This window comes from Heterocephalus glaber, unplaced genomic scaffold (genome assembly GCF_053883595.1).
Source record: "Heterocephalus glaber isolate CG9 unplaced genomic scaffold, H.glaber_assembly_v1.0 deba00001457, whole genome shotgun sequence".
Classification (NCBI taxonomy): domain Eukaryota; kingdom Metazoa; phylum Chordata; class Mammalia; order Rodentia; family Bathyergidae; genus Heterocephalus; species Heterocephalus glaber.
The window spans coordinates 37,901,548-37,923,110 of record NW_028258305.1 but is presented as its reverse complement, the minus strand read 5'-3'; the positions used below and the strand labels follow the sequence as shown (position 1 = coordinate 37,923,110).

The 21,563-nt window shown below is 41.5% G+C and overlaps 1 protein-coding gene and 1 long non-coding RNA gene across 6 annotated transcripts in view; one reads left to right on the top strand and one right to left on the bottom strand.

The window, feature by feature from the left end:
• The window catches only part of LOC147827038 (uncharacterized), a 32,986-nt gene extending 27,547 nt beyond the window's left edge, over window positions 1-5,439 (bottom strand). For all 3 annotated transcript variants that reach the window (XR_015453023.1, XR_015453024.1, XR_015453025.1), the window contains exon 1: window positions 2,231-5,439. This is a non-coding gene — a long non-coding RNA (uncharacterized LOC147827038). The remainder of the gene's footprint in view (window positions 1-2,230) is intronic.
• Window positions 5,440-5,760: 321 nt separating this feature from the next.
• Window positions 5,761-20,345, top strand: Ypel5 (yippee like 5). Of its 3 annotated transcripts, none has more exons than XM_004839248.4 (3): window positions 5,761-5,949; window positions 16,281-16,445; window positions 19,422-20,345. In XM_004839248.4, the coding sequence occupies exons 2-3, from the start codon at window positions 16,305-16,307 to the stop codon at window positions 19,644-19,646; spliced, it is 366 nt and encodes a 121-aa protein (XP_004839305.1). In that variant the 5' UTR covers window positions 5,761-5,949; window positions 16,281-16,304; the 3' UTR covers window positions 19,647-20,345. The 3 variants fall into 3 exon arrangements, with proteins under 3 accessions (XP_004839305.1, XP_004839306.1, XP_004839307.1); XM_004839249.4 differs by lacking the exon at window positions 5,761-5,949 and adding an exon at window positions 6,634-6,780; XM_004839250.4 differs by lacking the exon at window positions 5,761-5,949 and adding an exon at window positions 6,675-6,819.
• Window positions 20,346-21,563: the final 1,218 nt, after the last annotated feature.

Below are 21,563 nucleotides of genomic sequence, written 5' to 3'. Positions count from 1 at the left end.
AATGTAGTGACTTAGTGAGGCCCTGTCTCAAAATAGCACCTAAAGAATGGGCTACAAGTACAGCTCTGTGAAAAAGCCTTGGTTTGATCCCCAGTCCTAGGATGGGGGGAAGGTTAAAGAAAGCAGAAGCAAAAAAACAAGTAGATTGATGCATTACTTTCCTTGCAAGGTAGGGGACAAGGGGACAGAACAATAGATAAATAACATAAGGTCACTTCAGGTTACCTTTTCTTTTATTTATTTATTCTTTTTGGTACTGGGGATTGAACTTGGGACCTTGTGCTTGCGAGGCAGGCAGCAGAACCACTGAGCTAAATCCCTGGCCCAGGTTACCTTTTCAATGTAAGGAATAAGGCAGAGGGAACATCATTATTGTGCCAGGTGAAACTGGATTATTTGAGAAATTGGGTAGTTGCCTTTTTAGTCCTAATATTGGGAGACATTCAGATAAACAACTTAGTTTAAATTTGGCAATGTGAAATTTTAGCAGGAATGACTCCATTTTTAATTTATGCTGGTCTGTAGAGACCTACTGCAACAGCCTAGTCCAAGACAATGGGCCCTGTAATTTCTGTTCAACAAGTTCAAACAAGACAGAGATGATAACGCTTGTAGCAACAGGATGGGAGACATTATGGTTCATAAACAGACACAAGAGGGGAGTGACAGTCCTAGGCCTCAGGAAATGTTTCAGAAGATGTGGGTTCTATTTAGAAATGCTGAAGATTTAGGTAGTTCATTTCCAATGGTCTTCAATCTGCAAAGACACATGGGTAGAGGCCCGAGCATTTCAGAACTGGAGAAGCTAGGAGGAAATTTACTAAGCTGCAGGAAGTATGAGGAGGCAAGGGGAAACTAAGAGCAAATAAAAGGCAAAAGAGATAAAAGGCTCAAACTGGCCATGGTGACGCCTACCTATAATCCCAGAACACCAGAAACTGAAGTAGGAGGGTCTCCAGTTCAAGGCCAGCCTGGGCTACATAGCCCTGTGGCAATAAACAAAGGCTTATTGTGGATATTGTATATGAAAGGGGGTGGTCTCACCTCTACAGGAGCAGCTCCTGTGTGAGAGTCCTTCAAAGAGAAAGAAATCTAGAGCAGAGGAGAGGGCCACAGGAACATCATCAAAAGGGCACTTCAAAAGTCTGACCCAGAGTTTGCAGTTATTAAACAAAATCATCTAGCCTAGTGTACTGTGCAATCCTAGCACCCTGGGAGGCTGAGACAGGAGGATCCAAAATTCAACCCAATCTGGGCAACTTAATGACTTTGCGAGAACCTGTCTCAAAATTTAAAAATAAAATTTAAAAAGGGCTGGGGATGTAACTTGGTACAAAGGCTCTGGGTTTAATCCCCAGTCCTACAAACAAAAGCCGTGGAATTTTCTATGGGACATAGCAGACAATTTAGAGAGGAAGTATGGTTTAACAACCAGAATGAAGAACCAAGGTATGTTGGAGCATATTAGTATATATTGTTTCTGATTCTATGCACTCAAAGAATATCAAAGTTACCACATCAGTGATGGAGAAATGCAAAGCTGATGTGCTGTTATATATGAGCTTCTGCAATAAATCCTAAAAAATAGAATAAGGACAGAAAACATGATTAGCTCAATAGGTACTAAAATGGTATGTGATGAATTGTATACCCATTCTTTACTTTTTTAAAAGAAACTTGACAGAGCCAGGAGGATTGCAAGTTCAAGGCCAGCTACATAGTAAGGCTCTCTCTAAAAGCAAAAAATTAAATAAATTTTAAAAACAAATTTTAGGAATTTATTGGAGTTTTTCTTTTGTTTTGATTTTTGAGATAGGGTTTCCCTATGTAGTTCAGGCTGGCCTCAAATTCATGGTGATCTCCCTGCCTGAGCCTCCAGAGGCTGGGATTACAGGCATGTGCCACCATGGCTAGCTAGGAATTTATTGGAAAGAAATATTCACACATATTCAAAGATATATGCAGAGATTTGAAAAGAAATAAAAGCCAAAGTGATTGGATAGTAGTGGCAGGTTATGATCATTTATAGATAAGGAAATTTTTCTATCCAGAAAATTCAGGAAATAAGCAAACGAAAACATTACTTTTCCTACAAAACAAATAACCAGTTGGAGTTACATAATATGGGAAGTTCCTGTTTACGGAAATAACCCTCTATATTATAACTTGCTCAGGCTGCCACAGCAAAATCCACGGATTGGGAGGGTTAACCTAAAAAGTATTTTCTCACAATTCTGGAGGCTGGAAGTGCAAGATCAGGGGCAGGCAGGGTGGCTTCTTCTACAGCCCCACTCTGTGGTGGTGGATGCCTGGCCCCTTCCCAGGCGCTCCCACGTGGCCTTTGCTCTGTGTGTGGGTCTCCACACCTCTGCGGGTCCTTCCTAATCTCAATCTCATAAGGACGGCAGTCATCTTGGATCAGCATCCACCCGAACGCCCCATTTAACTTGGCCAGCTTGTAAAGGTCCCAACTTCAAATTCAGTCACATTCCAAGATTCCTAGAGGATTTCAACATATGATGGGGGCAGTGTCACAATTTCGCCATTACAGCCTCAAACCACACGAAATACCTAAATATACCCCTAGAAATGATATATTACCGCTCTAAAGATGGCCATACCATGAAATTTTACCAAAAGACAAAAAGAATACTTGAGAAATTGGAGAAATGCACCATGTTCTTGCTGGGAAAGTCTTAGTACTATAAAGTTCTGATAAAATATCAGTTTACTGGGACCGGGGATTTAGCTCAGTGGTTTCCCCACCTGCTGCGCAAGCGCAAGGACCTGAGTTTGATCCCCGGTACAAAAAAATATATCAGTTTATTCCAAATTTCTTACAACACAAAGGTCAACAGGATATTTTTCAAACATTCTTGTCCCTGTCTTTTCCTTTATCTTCCATATTTGTTTCATTACCTTTGATTGTATATTCTTTATTTCTAGTTGATATGCTACCATCAAGCTCAGACCTGTAATTTTTCACTCTAATCAACATTTGCAAACACCAATATTTAGCAATGGGAAATCATCACCCTACCAGTCTCTTAGGATAAAGCATCTGGCTCATCTTTGAAAATTTGAAAATCCTGTCCTGTCCTCAGTCTACCTATCAATAGTGCTGCATAGTCATTCTTTATTTACTTTTATGGTGTTGGGGATTGAACCCAGGGCCTTCACACTGAGCTACATCACCAGCACTTTTTTTAAACTTGGAGACAGGGCCACACTGAGTTGCTAAATTGCCCAACTGGGCTCAAACTCCTGGTCCTTTGGCCTCAACCTCTCAGAGTGCTGGGATTATAGGCTTGTGCCGTCAGGCCTGGCCCGTAGTTATTCTTGTTAAAGTTAAACCTGTCTCTTCATTTCCATTTCTATCTGCCCTTCTGATCTCATACTTGGACTTTTAACTCTGCATATCTAGACCAGCCTTTTTAAAATATGATTTTATTATCTTCTTCCAAGTGTACAAATGTCCCACTCAGTAATATTACTGGGTGACCTTGAAGGAGTTAATTGCTGTGCTTTAGTTAATTTGTCTATGAAACAGGGATGACAACAGTACTTACCTCATAGAGTTATCAAAATTAAAGCAGTTAACTATTTATTAGTAGTAGTTTTGTTTTCTTGTGGATATAGGGCCTCACTTTTGTAGTCAACACTGGCCTTGAACTTGCTGTGTAGCCTAGGCTGGTTTCAAACTCCTGATTCTCTTGCCTCAGCCTCCCAAGTATTGGAATTATAGGTATGTGCTACTATTCCTGGCAAGCAGCTAACATTTTAAAACAGAACAGGAAATACTTTATATACATTTGTTAAATAAAAAATGTTTCCATTGTTTTACAAGGTGCTTACAGTACTCTTTTCTGTCAGTTTTGGGCCTACACTTCCTTCTTAAATGACTAAACCCAGAAATAACTGAGTTTACCAATGAATAGGCAGGTTCATTTTGGCAGCGTTTTTAATAGTAAAAGATTGAAGGTAACCCATGGCACATGTTCATTGGGAGAAAAAACCCTTTAGGTAACAACATTATAGTATAAGAAACTACGCAGAAAAGACATCTTTAAATTTACATTCATCTCCACAGTTTCTCATACTATGATGTAGAAAAGCACAAGTACAATACGCTCCCATGCACATTCCTTTCGGGGAGAGCTGGAGAATACACATGAAGCTGTTAGTAAAGGCCAAGGGGTCTGTTGGGAAATGAGCAGGGTGACCTTCCTGCAATAAACATGTTACTCTTATCATTACAGCTAAGCAAAAACAAAAGAATAAACCAGAGGAAAAAACAAAATGTCCAAAATTGTCTTACGTCTTAGAACATTCACTTATCACACTATAACTAGTCCTTTTGCCTTCCACGTTCAGGTTAGATTTATGGGAACTGAATGAAAATACTTATGGATCAAGTTTGATGAGGGCCAGGCATGGTGGTGCCCGCCTATAATCCCAGTACTTAGGAGGCTGAGGCACCGTTGAGTTCAAGGCCAGCCTGGGCTACATGGTGAGTTCAAGGCCAGCCTGAACTCTGTAGAAAGACCCTGTCTCAAAAAACAAAAACAAAAACAAAAACAGTGTTGATGAGGAGTCAAGAGGCAGGATTCGCTGCAGAACTTCTATTCCACGGGGAACTTGCAAATTAACCCCAAGTGCTAGTTTATATTTTTCACGACAACAAATATCACCATATTTTTGAGTTATCCTTGAAAATCGGCCAATAGAGATGTAATTGCCTGAGAAATTCGAATGGTGTGGGAAACAAAACCTTCCATCTTAAGTACTGATGAGGGTTAAGGAAACAGCTACCATTTTGACAAATTTCACTTATTAGGCAGAGAATCTCTCTGGTAGTGGACGCTGAATTTTCTCATTTTTTCCACTTCTGGGTGTTAAGCCCCACTGCCTTTGTATTGGGGTTCATTCCCAGCCCTTTATTTATTTTATTTTGAGACAGGGTCTCACTAAGTTACCCAGGCTGAGCTTGAACTTACAATCTTCCTGCCTCAGCTTCCTAGACTGCTATTACCGGCCTGTACCACCACGCCTGGCTCACAAATTTTCTCTATGTTTCTGAGAATCACTTCCACTACCAAGAGAAAACACAGGGAGTTCTAAGTGAAAAGCTGAGCACAACTGAAAAATCCTTTTTTCTCGCAGATGTTTTTCAGGAGTTCCTATGGACTCAGGCTCAAAAGATCTGGCCTTTTTAAAACTGCCTTCGCTAAGGTGTGACCAGAGGAAGTGGCCCTGAAGAAATGACACCTTATATGTTAACCACCTGGGTACCTGGTTTGTCTAGAAAACAGCCTGTTTTCATTTGTCATCACTGGGCCTCACTGGACAGCAGGAAGCTAGGCCTCAGCTGCCACCTGGTGACGCTGATGATGCGCCATGATTCCCAGCTGCTGCAATTAGCAGGGCAGCGCGGTCCCCTTTAAGAAGCTGACTCACGTGGACGGTGTGTTGTGTGCGCTCAGCTGGGAGGGGCGGGTGGATCCTCAGCCGCACCACACTGGCTGCCTCGGGAGAGGAGGCAGAGCTAGCCTCTTTGATTGGCTGTACGGCCCGAGGTGTCGGGTCGGGGGCGGGGCAAGGTTCAGCGGCCCCGCCCTACGTCTGAGGCTTCTGGGAGGGGTGGGCCGCCCAACAGAGGGGAGTAGGGGTGGGGGAGGGTGAGCCAGAGGAGGGGCGGGGTCGAGCGGAAGGGGGCAGAGTGCCAAGGAGGGGGGCGGGGCCTGAAAGTGAAGGGCGTTCTGAGCCAACCCGGAGAGCCGACCGCAGGAGGGGCGGGGCCGGGCCGGGTGATTGACGCAGAGGTCTAACCAGAAAAAGGCGGGGCCAAGGCCGGGGCCTGACTAAACTGGAGAGTCTGGTGGCTTGGGGGCTTCGTCCCAGCTGAGGAGCGTAGAGCTACTGGCAGCGAGCATCTCACCGCCGCTCGGGGTGAGTGTGGAGGCGAGGGACGAGGACAGGGCCGGTGGGGGCGGCTTCGAAGCCCTCGGAGGCCGGCCCGGGCGGGGTCCCAGGCAGGAAGCGCCTCCTCCCCGCAGCGATCCCCCGGGGGCCCAGCGCGGCCGCCGCGACCCTCCGGGCGAGTCCAGGAGCCGGGCTGTGGTCGACGGGCCGAGCCGCCCCTCTTTGTGAGGTCCCGGCTCAGCGGCCGCCGCCAGCCCCCTACCGCGACCCCCTCAGCCGGGCCCCAGCCCCGCTCGGAGGCCCCGGCCGCCCCGACGGTTCGCCGCCCGCCCCGCCCCCACCGCACCGAGCGCCGCGACCGCCGCAGCGGCGGGTCGCGCCCGGGCTCCCTCAGGTCGGGCTGCTGGCCTGCGCCGAGGCCTCCCCCGCCCGACGTGCGGCCTGGGCTCGGCGCCAAGCCGCCGGGGTGGGGTGACGCCGGGGAAGCGCCCCGGTCCGGCCCGAGGGGCTCTGTCCGCGCGGCAGGGGGATCGCGTCAGCCTCCTGGCCCGCGAGGCGAGCTCCGCCATCCCTGCCCCACTGAATCCGCGCCGTGGGGCAGCTGCCTGCGGCCTGCGGGAGCTGAGGGCTCTGGGGCTCGCGCCCGCCCAGCTGTTCTACCCGTGTTTGTTGTGCCGGGAAGGCCCCGCCGCCGCCGTCGCGCTCGCGTCTCGGGCCTCCCGATTGGCCGGCACGCGTCACGTGGCCGCGATCAGCTGGGCCGGCTACGCGGCTGGGCCTCGCGGGTCCCCCAGCAGCTGCCTGCCGACTCCGGGTCCTGCGTGCCCCTGCGTGCCCCTCGCGGGTGGGAAGCTAAACGTACGCTTTCACCCCTCTTTATTTTACACTGCTGTGCTGGTAGGTGGAACAAAGGAGTAGTATTAGGACCAGCGGAGCGGGAAAGCGAAATACTGCCCAGATCTGTTTAATCCTGACACTGTCTTATCTATCTTCCTTTGTAGAGTCAAGGGAAGGTGTACAGCTCATTTAATTTTAAACTTTTTCTGTTTACAAAGCCGTGTTGGTAATCTGATGATTTTTATTCCAGGTCTCCTTGACAGATGAAAACCTGAAGTAACTTTGGGCTAACCTTGTGTTTTTGGAAAATTAGTAGATTTAGTGGAGTAAGTGGAGTAATAGGATATATATTAGCTAACTTTGCTTAGCCACATATACAGGGTTGCAGTTTGCATTCCAGCCCTGGAAGCAGAAAGCACCCAGTGTTTCCAGGGTACATATTTGTGCCAGATGTGAGTGCCTCGGCGAATTCTTTAAAAATTTATTGCATACTTGTACTGTGTTAGGTAAGAAGGAAATCACAAAAAAATTCTCCAGAAGCTTACAATTTAGTAGAGTCCTAAGTGAAACTGAGTAATACGAAGTTAAATGATAAGTTATGAAATGAGTTTATACGCGTTTAGACACTTTGCAGGGAGAAACGAGGAAGAGGAAGTAGAAAGCATTCAGGGATTGGACCCAGAAAATGAGGCTTCGAGTTGCCTATCTAACCAGAGGGCTTCGGAGGAAAAACAGGCCTGGAGCAAGAAGGTGTAGCGTGTGGAATTCGGCACGCAGGGTATTTTCTGTATATATCCATTTTCTGGGTATGTCCTAGAACATCAAGTAGCACGTACAGGCTTTGGAAGGAACTGTCTGCCTTTTTAACACCCTCATCTGGTCCAGTGTCTCCAGTCCAGACTTTTGTTTAATCTCTAGCAACTTTTGTTGTAGGAAAAGGACATGATGAAATTTGCTTAATAATTTATACAGGTAAACTAATTGGATTTTAACAGTAACTTTCTAAACAAGGTTAGTAAAATGTATGCAGTTTTTCAAAGTAATATTGTCCAGTGGAATCCTTAAGAATTTTTCTCTAGACTTATTTGCCTTTTCGTGTTCCCCACTTTAGTTGAAGGAAAATTCTGTGAGAAGAAGAAATTAAGATGTTGTTCAGTGTTACAGTGCTTGCCTAGAGGCCCTGGGTTTGATCCTTAGCATACAAAACAAAAACAAAACCAAAAAACCACTTGCTCCTTTTTTTTTTTGTATTGGGGATTGAACTCAGGACTTTGTGCTTTCGAGACAGGCGGTGGAACTGCTGAGCTAAATCCCCACCCCTACTTGCTCCTATTTTTAAAAATACTCTGAGACATGAAGCTAGTCCTAAACATATTCATAAGATATGGAGATAGTCCCCAGAATATTTGTCCCCAGAGTATCCTTTTAGGTTTGGTAGCACTTCAGTAGCTATATAAATCATACTAGTTTTCCTTGGTCATCTTGTATAGTAATGTGCTCGTAGTTTACAAACTAAATCTTAGCTATATGTGAATTTCTATTTGACACCTGAATCAGGAAACTAGACAGTCTAATTTTCTCCAGTCCATCCAATTAGAAGCTTTTAGAATTGCATCATAACAAACAAGAGATCATCGTTTTGTCTTACCAAGAGGTTTTTGGGGAGATTACCAATTCAGATTGTTCGCTGACTCATGACTTGCTGAGTTATGCGAATGGTCTTGTTTTCTGATGATTTAACAATATAGAATATAGTAAACTTACACATTGTTTAACAAAACAAAAAAGCGTTACTTTGGGGAAGAACAAAAACAAAAATTACTGTGAAATGAAGACTTAATCTTACAAACAGGACATCACCTGACACAGCAAAACAATCTGGTGTTGCAAGAGGATAACATGGCTTTCTGGTCCCATGAAGCTCTGGGTTGGTAAATATTTTGTACAGTTCATGAAATTGCAATAGCAACAGATTTTATTATAGTAATTAACCCAGCCCAGTGCAGTTAGAAGATTATAGATGTTCCTTTTAGAAGAGGCAACTGAAAACCAGATATAAATGCTTGCTTCAGCACCACCTCCTTTTTAAGCAGAATCATTGCAGAGCAAAACCTCTCCTGGAAGGGGCAGATTTCTTTAACCCTCTCTGCACTGGGCTCCTGTTTATTAAGTTCCCTGCTGCAGTCTTTGTTGCTTTTGTGGACAGCCTTCTGGTGCAATGGAAAAGCCCCTCCGGTGGGTCTGTGGGGAGCTCTGGAGTGTGTTGTTGATGGAAATCACCTGAGGGGATAATTCCTTTACTAAGGAAAAGTCTTCTCAGTGAACTGGATGTTTTTCCTTCCCATGGTCCCATGAGGTGCACATGGGTATCTTTTGTCTCTCCTGGCACTATTTTTAGAGCTGGGAAGTCATGCCGCCTTTGGCTAATTCTACTTGCCAGGGTTGAAACCAAACTGGATTATTAATTATAGAGAGGGCGGCAAGTACCTATTTTAAGACCCAGAACTGTGACACTAAGAATTTGAGATGCTTTGGAAGGTTTCTAGCTTTCCTCCTGCTTATAATTCTTATAACCTACTTAACATTGCTGTAATTAACAAAAGGTGAAGCCAGTTAATTGTTGTTGTTTTATATCCTTTATGAGCTTTGTTTTTCTCATCAGTGATATGGGAAGTTAGGATGGGATATGTTAAAGAAGGCAATTGGCTTTACCGACCTTTATTTAATGTTCATTGTGTGCCAGGCACTGTTCCCAGGACATAGTATTTCTATTTAATTCTCATTACTTCAGGATATATATTGCTCTCATTTTACAGATGGAGCAGAGGATCATTTGCCCAAAGTTTAGAGCCAGTGAGGGGGGAGAACTGAGATTTGAACCCAAGGAGTCCCATTCCAGAGCTCAAGTATCTAGGCTACTCTTAAGTCCCTGGAGGTAGACTGGAGGAGGCTCCACCTATTGTGCTAACCGTGTATTATTTATTTCTATAATCTTTACTCTTGACCTTTGACATTGAGCTGATTTCAGAAAGCTAAGGATTTTTAGCTAGAAAACTCATGAAGAAAAGAGAAGTGGGATTAAACTGATCTTGTCAGATACTCCTATTGATCTGTCCATAAACTTGGCTGCCGAGTAGGTAGGTTTCAGTTTTTCTTGCAAAAGATTAGTTTCTAAATAGGTGTTTCTAAGCAGGAAAAAACTTTTTTAAAAATTTTTTTCCCTGGCCCAGGGATTTAGTTCAATGGTTCCACCGCCTGCTTTGCAAGTGCAGGGACCTGAGTTCAATCCCCAATAGCAAAAAAAAAAATTGTTTTCCCAAATTTTATTTTTTAATTAGTACATGTTTGCAGTGCAGTACATGATTGCATCATTCATAGGAATTGGTGATACATAACACATTTTAATTCTTTTTCTTGTAAGGAGTGAGATAGTGAATAGTTAGAATTTGCTGGACATAAGTTTGTGTAGCAGCCAAGCAAACTCAGCCATTGTAGTGCAAAAGCAGCTGAGTGTAAACAAATGGGTGTGACTGTGCTCCAGGAGAAGTTTATGGCCTCTGAAATTTGGATTTCATATGATGTTTATGTGTTAACAAAATATTCTTTTAGATGTTCATTTTTCAACCATTTGAAAGTATAAAATTTTAGGGCCGGGGATTTAGCTCAGTGGTTTCTCTGCCTGCTGCGCAAGCACAAGGACCCGAGTTCAATCCCTGGTACCAAAAAAAAAAAAAAAAAGAAAATATACAATTTAAGCTTTGCAGCAGTTAAACAGGTGGTGAGCTATTGGTCCATAGGCCTCAGTTTGGCGACCCCCCCCCCCCCCCGCCCCGGGCCGTTTTTTTTTTAAGGAAGGACAATACTTAGAAATGAGTCAGGCTAAAAAAAAAAAATACCATATTTCATTTGTTAGTGTATATATAAAAGCCAGTAGGCTTTTTAGAAAATTGTTTTATTGACCTGCAAACAATCTAGGAAATTATATGATGGATCATGTGTGATTATTTTAAATAATGCATTTCTAAAGCCTGTCTTCTGAAAGAGAAATACCTTTTTTTCATCTTATGGATTCCTCAAAGAGAAATACTTTTTTTCTTTTTATGGATTTCTGAAAGAGAAATACCTTTTTTCCCTTAGAGATTGTGTAAACTCTATTAAATTTTTTTAAGAAGTTTTGTAAAACAGCAGAAGTCCTAAAATGTAATTACTTTACTAGAATCTCCTGACAAAATAGAAATTGGAAGTTCTGGCTAAGTATTATTTGGAGGAAGAGGAAATTGAAACTAATTGCTAAAATATCTGTGAATTGTTTATGAATTTCAGTTATATTTTCGTGCTATTTCAGGAGGATAGGCCCCCAGTTAAACAACAAAGTTTGCTACTGTTCTTTGGTGGAGTGCAGATTTGAACACAAGATACTCTGGCCTCAGCCTCCTGAGTGCTGGGCTTAGTTTGGTACTTTTCTGATCTCAAACTTTTAATGATATAACCAGAAACTGAAAAATTACTACCAAAGAGGCCTTATTTATAAAATATTCCAGGAAATGTTGCTTATAAAAATTAAGAGTATTGGGTTTTTTCCATGAAATGGTGACATGAAAAGGAGCATCTTAAGTAAAATCTAAACTTGAAGAGTTTGACCTTGATTTCAGCTGTGAACCTGAACTTCCACACTGACAAATACTTAAATATGAATTTTATTACTGTGGGATACAGTAAGGTACTTCAGAAATCAGTAGAGGACATTGGTCATCTGTGAAAATGGATGCTCTTAATGTTTCAGAAATATGTGACTGAAAGAGATTTGAGATTTTGTAAAGTCAAACAAGTGATTAGTATACCTGGGAAATATTTTGGATGTAAAAATAATCACAGAAAGCTGGTCAGAGGTTGCTACTGACTGGGGAGGGAGGGCGATTGGCTGCAGACTGGCGTAAGGGAATTTTGTAGAGTGCTGGAAACATTCTAAAGCCAGATTGTGGTGATGGTGGGACCACTTTATATCTTGCTAAAAGTCATGAAATTATACACTGACAGCAGGTAATTTTTATCTTATGTAACGTGTTCCTTAAAGCTGTACTGGGATTTGGTTTGGTTTTTTGTAGTGCTATGGATCAAACCCAGGGAATCTCAATGCCAGGCAAATAATCTACCTGAGAAAGCCACTTTTTGTTTTCCATCCTATCAAAAAACTGAAGCTTTGCGCAAGCGCAAGGACCCCAAGTTCAATCTCTGGTACCAAAAGACAACAACAACAACAAAAACAAACTGAAGTTTATAGAGGAGCAGTATCTGAACTTTTAGAAAAGGGTGGATGAAGTACATGCCTTCAACTGTATTTTGTAGCACTGCTTCAGCACATATAATGTACTTATGAATATATTTTGAATTTAATAAAACACTCTTCAACTATGAAGACTAGGCTTATCTAGACAGGATGAAAATTTGAATTAAGATAATGATGAAGGGGAGAGAGACTTCCAAAAGTAATTTCAAAGACTGTCATTTTTTTTCTTAGGAGAGTGAATGCTTGGATTGCCATGAACTGGGATAGGGAATTTAGGACAAACATCGTGGAGGCAGGAGGGGCTTGTGACAAACCCAACAGGGAAGACTGATCCTAGCAGCCCTCTGGTCACCAAAGAGTGGCGGAACAAGGTTTAATTTAGAGCTCAGCTTGACCACTTCTAGAAAGTAACAAGGTCTCTTTCTTCGTCTATGACAGTAGGGTAATAAATATTTAAGAACTGTCAGAATTAAATGTGTAATGTACCAAGTGAAATGTCCCATACAGTGGAGACGCTAATTATTAGCTCTAAGGTAGAGTTCAATGTATCATCCAGGTGTAAGTTTTGAGTCTTAACTTTTTTTTTGGTACCTGAGATCCAACTCGGGTCCTTGCACTTGTGGGGCAGGCAGCAGAAGAGTCTTAACTTTTTAATGACCTTCCTCTTTAGACAATAAATGGACTGCTTTAGTCTGTTCAGGTTGCTGCTAACAAATACCACAGGCTGGGTGGCATATAAACAACAAATTTATTTCTTATAGCCCTGGAGGCTGGGATGTATGACATCCGGCATCAGTAGACTTGGAGTGTGGTGAGGGCCGTTTCCTCGGTCATTGATAGCTCCTTCTCACTCTGTCTTCACTTGGTAGAAAGGGGCAAGGCAGCTCTCTGAAGCCTCTTGTAAGGCCACTAATCCCATTAACGTAGGCTCTGTCTTCATGACCTAATCACCCCTGAATGCCATCACATTGGTGATTTGGTGTCAACATACACATTTTTCCAGGACATAAAACATTAAGGACGTAGCAGGGGCATCTAATTGATGCCAGCTTCTTAGAGTTTGATTCGTATTACTAAGTACTAGGTTGAATTTCTTTTTTTTGGTACTAGGGATCAAACTCGGGTCCTTGCATTTGCACAGACGGTGGCGAAACCACTGCGCTAAATCCCCGGCTAGGTTGAATTTCTAACCCTGCCCAGCTGGCTAAAGTTTACGTCCTGGAACTCAACCACAGAGGTTTTGCTATTTCCTAAATGTCTCTGATGGCAAGAGATGTTTAGTTGCTTCAGCTGGGTTCTATGGCATTCTAGCTTATCTTTTTTGGCAAACAAAAACTACATTTTACAGTTTTAAATACATATATAGTACTCTGTAAATGGCAACCACAACTAGAAATAGTATAACAAAATTATGCCTAGATATTTTTCGTCTGGGTAATGAATCATATAATTGAATCCTGTAAAAAAATATTTTGGTAAAAAAATAGAATTTGAAGCAGGGAAAAGTCATATTAAATCTGTTTACCCTAGTACCAGATAGTCACAGCTATAATTTAATTTTGAACCAGAGAGAGAAGGTTGTAGGTAGAAGGTACAGAATTCATTTTGAAGTCCAGGACATTTTCCATAATTGCATTCCTGAGACGATTACATTGTCTATGCCACAGTCCAGAGCTTCTGGGTACTACTGCATCATGGTGTAGTTGAAATAAATTAGTGTGATGCCTTAACAGTTGAGGGTAAAACCTTGTTGATTTCTTTCTGTTAATGATCAATATTAAGAAGCATGGTCATATCAACTGCTCATAGGTTTTTTAAATGCTTTATTTATATTGAGTCAGAAATTCAAATATTGTACAAGGACCAAACAGGCAAAGTAATTGTGTAAAGCAGAACGGAGAATGAGCAAATGAATGATGTGGAAGATTGGGAACAGGGTTGCTGCTGCTCAGCTGTAGTCTGTTGTTGCCTTAGGAGATTACTGTGTACATGTCCTTTGTTGCTGGATTGCCCTATTGCTAAAGAGAAACTCGGAGTCCTGGCTCTTTACCCAAATTTTATCAGCTTACCTTTTTAAAAATTAAGAAGAAAAGCTTGGGTGGCCCGAATAAAATGTGTCTGTTTTATTCTCCTCTGTACTCCTAGCCTACCAAATGAATTTCAGCCTGCAGGCCTCTAATTTGCAACCTCTTTCTTATATGTAACAGATACATTCTTGAGCAGCTAGAAAAATTAATGTAGAATCTTAAAGGCTATAAAGACAGACAATAAAGTATTACCTTTTGTTGTCATTTTGCAGATATATAAACAGAAATTTAAGTATCATACCTTAAGTCTTAGATCAGGGTTTACTCATTGTGGCTGTTAATGCGCTGGTTTTCTTTTTGCTAGCTGCAAGTTAATTGTATTTGCCATGTGTTTTTTATTCCTCATTAAACTTTTCCATCATGTTTAAGGAGAGTAATAATGATGTTTATGATAATGACATTTCTGATGTCAAGGGGCTGCCTAATGGCTGGGGAAGTTCATAGATTTAAAAATGAACGGTGTTTTAAATTTGCAATACTGGTTCCCTAAACTTAAGATGATAGTGGATTCTTACTACACATATGCATTCTGGAATTTTTTTTCCTATGTCAGTTGTGAATGCTCTTTTAAAGACGTATACTAGTCAACAGGAGCTGGTAACTATACCTAGGGATACTGTTTTAAAAAATAAAAGCTGTGTTTGTTGAGTATATCTAGATCTTTTAAAACACACTTAGGAGAATCAATTGCAGTTATTTTAAGGAGTTGCATCTGTTAATTCTCCTAACCTTTGAAATATTGAAGTATGATTATCCTTCTTTCCAAAGTTTGCTTCAAAACCATTTGTTGAGTTGTTTTGACCTTTCTGTGAAACCCCCTCCCCTTTGGTACTGGGGATTGAACCTGGTGACTTTACACTGGGCTACCTCTCCCACTCTTTTCCCACCCCATTTAAAACACATTTTTTTTTGAGACAGGGTATTGCTAAATGGCTAAATTGCCCAAGCTGGGCTGTAATTTGTCATCTTTCTCTCTGCTTCAGTCTTCCAGAGTGCTAGAATTACAGGCTTGAGCCACCATGCCTAGCTTCCATGATTTATGGAACCAGTAAGATTTCTTAAAGAATGAGAAAGATCCTCCTTCCTTTTCTGATCCTTTTGCTTTAGCCTAATGCCAGGCAGGCCTAGACCATCTTGAGTGTCCGCTTCACGGCAGAGGAGGTGGAGGGGAAGAACTTGCAGTTGGGTACAACTACAGTTCAGCTAATTTTCTGTATTTAACAGCCGTGTGACCTTTGACCCATCAACCTTTAAACTTTGGGTAATCTGAGTGTGGGTGCTAACAACCTTCCACAATTGTTCTTCTTTTTTTTAGACAAGGTCTCACTATCTAATTCTGGCTGGCCTTGAACTCACAGTGATTGTCCTGCTTCAGCCTCCTGAGTGCTGGGATTACAGGCATGCTCCATTCACAATTGTGATACTTTTGAAAATATCTAATATAACACTCCCGAGACTTAAGACTCAAACTTATTAAAATTAGTGTCATTACCCTACAGGTGCAGCCAGTGAACATAGACCTACTTACCTCATGGTCTCTAACCTAACTCCCCTCGTGTTGTTGTTTTTTGGTGTGGGAGGGAGACTGGGTCTAGCTGTGTAGTTAAGGGTGGCCTTAAACTCACTATGTGGCCCAGGCTATCCTCGAACTCTTGGCAATCCTCCTGCTTCAGCTTCCTGAGTGCTGGCTGCAGGCGTGCACCACCACACCTGGTTCATGTCGGTTATAAATTGTGCTTTTTCTGCTCTTATCTGATTGTCTCACTTATACCCCACAAGTCTTTTCTCAAATTATGTATACTCAGAATACATAGTTAACACCTGTGCTAAACTTTTTCTCTCAACCTTTCCATCAGTGCTTTATAAGCATTCCTTTTCTGAAATTCCACTTTCCATTTTCGTCCCACACCAACCAAAAGAGAAGTGATAACATTCCTTATTTACTTCCTTGGCTCACTGCTTCTAAAATGTCCTGTGCTTGACATATGCCTGTTTGGTGCATGAACTTTGGAAGCTTTAGTTCAGAGTCAGCTACTTCACATAGTAAGTACTACAAAACACAGAATGGTTCTCTTTGACAAACCCCAGGAGGTGCTAATACATGTTTTATTATAGTGTATTTCTTATCCTTTTCCATTTGTTCCCAGGTTCTTAGAACTTCAGCTATCAAAATGGGCAGAATTTTCCTTGATCATATTGGTGGCACTCGGCTGTTTTCTTGTGCAAACTGTGACACAATCCTGACCAACCGCTCAGAACTCATCTCTACTCGATTCACAGGCGCCACTGGTAGAGCGTTTCTTTTTAACAAGGTTAGTGAGAAAAGATTTCATTGGTAAATGGGTTCCGTGGATATATCTGAAAATACCAGAATATCTCCTTGAGCTTGGAGATACCATGAAAACTCAGAATGATGTGAAGTCTACATGAGTTATTGATTGGCTTGTTTTCTAATGGCACTTTAGGGAGGCATTACTAGAATGTGATTTTAAGAACTAGAAGAAATTTTTAAAAAATTAGACCCCAGAAAACAAGACTTATTAAAAGGGCAATTGAAATGAATAGGTACTCCTCAAATGAAGAAGTACAAATGGCCAGTTAGTACATGAAGAAATGTTCCCCAGTAAATGCTCATGGGGATGTGGGGGAAAAACCCTTCTACATTGTTGGTGAGAATGTAAAGGAGTACACCACTATGGAAATCAGTATGGAGATTCCTCAGAAAACTAAAAATAGAAATTCCATTTGACCCAGGCATACCTCTGCTGAGTATCATCACAAAAGTTTAAAGTCATTATAGTGCAGTGATACATGCGTACTCACGTTTGTAGCAGCACAGTTCAAAATAGCCAAATCTAGGAACAACCTAGATGCCCATCAACAGATGAATGGATCAAGAAAATGGTGTATATACACAGAGTGGAGCATTACTCAGCCATAAAGGATAAAATTGAGTCTTTCAGAGAAAAAGGGATGAGTCTTGAGAGCGTAATGTAAGTGCAGTAAACCCGACACAGAAGGCTTCTCTTATATGAGAAACCCAAATATAATTTAAAGAATAAAATAAGGAGAGATGGTAAGAGGCAAGGAGGTGGACTTTGAGGATAGGGATGGGAAAAGGGATCTGGGTGGGGAAGAAATAAAAGTGATCAAATGTATATTATATAATATTAATTTCCCAAAGTGAAAGTAATTATATATCGTAAATGTATGCTAAAAAAAAGTATCGAAGGGCCGGGGATTTAGCTCAGTGGTTTTGGCTGCCTGCTGCACAAGTGCAAGGACCCGAGTTCGATCCCCAGTGCCAAACAAAACAAAACAAAACAAAAGTATCGATAGCAGAAAAGAAATGTCTTAGAAAAATGGGGCCAGGCTGTGGCTCAGTGGTAGAGCACCAGCTTAGCATCAGCAAACCCTAGAGTTCATTTCTTGGCACTGCAAAAAACAAGGCAAGGAGAGAGGAAGGGTGTTTTCCCTCTTTGCAGGAAATATGCAGTGTAGGAATTTGGTATTGACTTCAGCGCAGGCTACGCAAGAACGTGGCGGGATCCACACTTCCCCTTCCCATGTGTCACTGATTTACTCGTGAAGGGAGTCAGCCATGGTAGGCTGTGGAGCTTGGCAGGGAAAAGTGAGTCAGGATCATCTAACCACATTCATGCTCCCAGGCCACCTTTTTGATTAGGAATTGTGTTATTACAAGGCCTGCCAACAGGAAGAGGATTTTCTGATTTGCAAGTGTGTGCAGTCTACCTGCCTGTGAAATTTCTGATTTGAGAGTGGTTGATATGACTCTGCCTCCTGGAGTCCAGGGTACTAGCAACATTTTTAGGCTAATGCACAGAGCTCATCTAGGTATCTAGAAGGTCAGATATCTTTCCCAACTGGTCACTTCTTTCTGTTCCATGTAGAAGAAGCTTTTCTTTTGGAATTGATCATGTGCTGCCCTTCACCTTTCTTCAGGTACCGACCAGGAGTTGATAAGGCCATGGCAGCCTGGCTGCCTGCTTTTTTAATTGTAGTATGAAGACTGGCACCTAGAGGCGTTCTGCTACTGAACCACTCCCCAGCTCTTTTTAGTTTTTATTTTGAGACAAGCTTTCACTAAGGTTACTCAAGTTGATGTGGAACTTGTATCTTTCCTGCTCAGTCTTCGGAGTAGCTGGGATTACAGTATTGGCGTGCATGTGCTCCTGTGCCAGGTCTGCTGCCTGTTTTTAGAAATAAAATTTACTGGAACGCAACCATACTTGTTGTTTTATGTATTGTCACTGTTTTCCTGCTGTAATGCCAGAGTTAAACAGTTACAACAAAGACCCATAGCGTACTCAAAGTGAGAAGTGTTCACTGTCTGGTCTTTTACAGAAAAGTTAGAGTGTAGAGGATGTGGGTAGTGAGTCATTAGGAATTCTTCGCAGATTGTTTCAGAACTCACTTTGTGTGTGTGTGTGTGTGTGTGTGTGGTACCGGGGATTGAACTCTCAACCTTGTGCTTGTGAGGCAGGCGATGGAACCACTGAACTAAATCCCCCAGCCCAAAAAACCCACTTTCTTATGTTTGTGGTCTTTTGAACTCACTTGAAAACTATGTACTGCAGTGTGTGATTTGTAGTAGGCTTACTCCAATTTAGCCTGTTGGTATTTAAAATGTATTTCCAGAAACAAATTTCACAAATTCTTATCAAAGAGTCATGGTGTAATAGGTTCTTTTACATTGAAAGTCTTATATGCACTCATCTTTGAATAGTGAATAGTAACAATTAGACGCAAACCTACATTTCATGATTCCAGTTCCAGGTCTCTTGCTTCAGTACAATACAGAAATGTAACTAGCATGTATGCATGTGTGACTTGGGCTAGTACAGTATGCGTGATGGCAGTAGGTGTCCTATATCCTGCAGTTTCCAGATGTTTACCAGTCACACAGTTCCAGTCACAAAATTCCTCTTGGAGCAAGGTGTAATCCTGCCTGTAATCCCAGCACTCTGGGAGGCTGAGGCAGGACCCTAAGTTTGACCCTACCCTGGGCAATTTAGCAAGACTTTATCTCAGAGTAAAAAAATAAAGGGCTAGAGATGTAGCTCAGTACAAAGGCTCTGGGCTGAAGCCTCAGTACTGTACCTGCCCCCCCAAAAGAAAAGAAAAGTAGCTCTTGAGAAAGGTATTACAAGTTTGATTAACAACTTCTGGTTTCTGAATTTGGAGTTATTACACTAACCATAATATGATGTACTTTTTTGGCAAATAACTTACATGCCTTTGAGATTTTGTCTTTACATATTTTTTAGGTAGTTAACTTGCAGTACAGTGAAGTTCAGGATCGGGTCATGCTCACTGGCCGCCACATGGTTCGAGATGTGAGCTGCAAAAACTGCAATAGCAAACTGGGATGGATCTATGAGTTTGCCACTGAAGACAGCCAGCGTTATAAGGAAGGTCGTGTGATCCTGGAACGTGCTCTAGTTCGAGAGAGTGAGGGCTTTGAAGAGCATGTACCATCTGATAATTCTTGAAGAAAAAGAGATAAATCCGTCTTTCCCAGGTCTCCTTCACTGAAAACAAAAATCTACTTACATACACTGTCACCTTAGCATCAGAGTCGGATTCATGAAGTGTGGAACAAGAGGTTGTGAGAATCTAAGATGAAATCTTTCTTTCTTTTTTAAAATTTTGTGTTTTCCATCCAACAGCAGTGTGTAGAGAGAATATTATACAGATGCTGTTACCTTTTTTTCCCTGTGTTTACATCGTGAGGCAGAAGAGTCTACCTGCAGCTACATGGTGGGCTATATGAGGAAACAATCTGGGCTATTAGAGTGAAAAAGTATGTTTATCTAAATTTTGAATGGAGACTTATGTCAAGAGCATGGTTTTTAAACTTGGGCTTCATTTTAAAACCTTTTTTTTTTAAACCCAGTTATTTCACTTGATTTGCTAGCTTCAGAGAAGAGTCCCGAATCTGCCTAGCGCTAAAGGCTCAGTGTTAGCATAGCTTGTGCTGGCCAGTGTGCCATATTCTTGTTGGAGATGAACCGTAGCACCAGAGCCCGTTCTACCTTGTCAGTCTTGACCCACAGATACCACCTCCTAGTCACTCGTCACCACATCATTGGTGTTGATTGGAAACGTTTTCTGAAATGGGGCAGAACTGCTTGGTTGTCTTTTTTTCCATGTAACTTAAGCATAGTAATATAAATAAAAAAATAGTTGGATGTTTTTGGTCCTGTGTTGCTTTTTAAAACACCTTATAAAAGAACAGTATTTGATAAGTAATTTTCATAGTAATTGTTTCTTTTCATCTCTTAAGCTTAATGGACTATATATAAGCTATTCTTTCTATAAATGAAAGCATACTGTTTAAACCTACAGTCTTGCATTTAGAAAACAGTTGAACAGAATGTCAATGTGCATCCATGCAGAGAGCATTTAATCTGCATCTGCTTTAAAAGGAGGGGGAAATGAAGCAGCTCATCTAAAAATACCTCATTACAGAGCATTTCAGGCTTGCCTCCTCAGTTTTGCATTGATTTTGACAAGTCTGTAGAGCCTAATAGTTATATCAAAGGACTAGATCTCTCATTAGCATTGTTTTTCCAGACCTTCCCTTAGAAGTTCAGCTATTGAAATCAAAACTGTACTTGGCATCTCTAGTGGAAAGAGATCACATTTGACTCAGGGTGTTTTTAGCCCAAAATTTATAACATTGCAAAGTCTTAAAATGTAAATGTTTCTTTATCCAAACTATTTCTACATATTCTGATACTTGATTTTGGTGGAATAAATGACAGTAAAATTGGCTCATTATTCAAATGAATGAATGGATGTTTGCATGCTCAATTTCTAGGTATTTGTCTAGAAAGGAAATTTGCCTCTGTTGAATTAGTGAAATCTTTGTTGTTGGTATTAGAAGTGACTCTTGCCATTGGGCACTTGGTTGGAGGCATGGGTATCTGATTAAATAGATATAGTATGATACTGCATTTGAAATAAATGGACACAACTTCTGCCTTCAACGTGAAGTGAATCTTCAAGCATTAAGAAACAGCATTCATTCCCATTGATTTTCATACTGGCCTTTGATATGCAGATTCCTAGTAGCATGCCTTATCTACAGCACTATGTGCATTTGCTGTCAAAATAAAGTATATTTTGTCTTGCATTGGTGGAATACTGCTACTTATTTTCCACTGATCTTGTCTAGTGATCATTATAATTTTAATCTGTGAACACATACAGTACTTCATGCCTTTGAGTGGAGATAGCTTCTCTTGTGATGAGAAGGTGACATTCTTAGTGAACTCAGCTTAATTTATACCTGAAGACTTTGAAACTGCCAGTATTAACTTTTGTGAGATAATTATGCCTTAGACACTGACTGCTATGGTTTAGCATTTGGTGTATGAAAAATAAATTTGTTCATACATAATTGC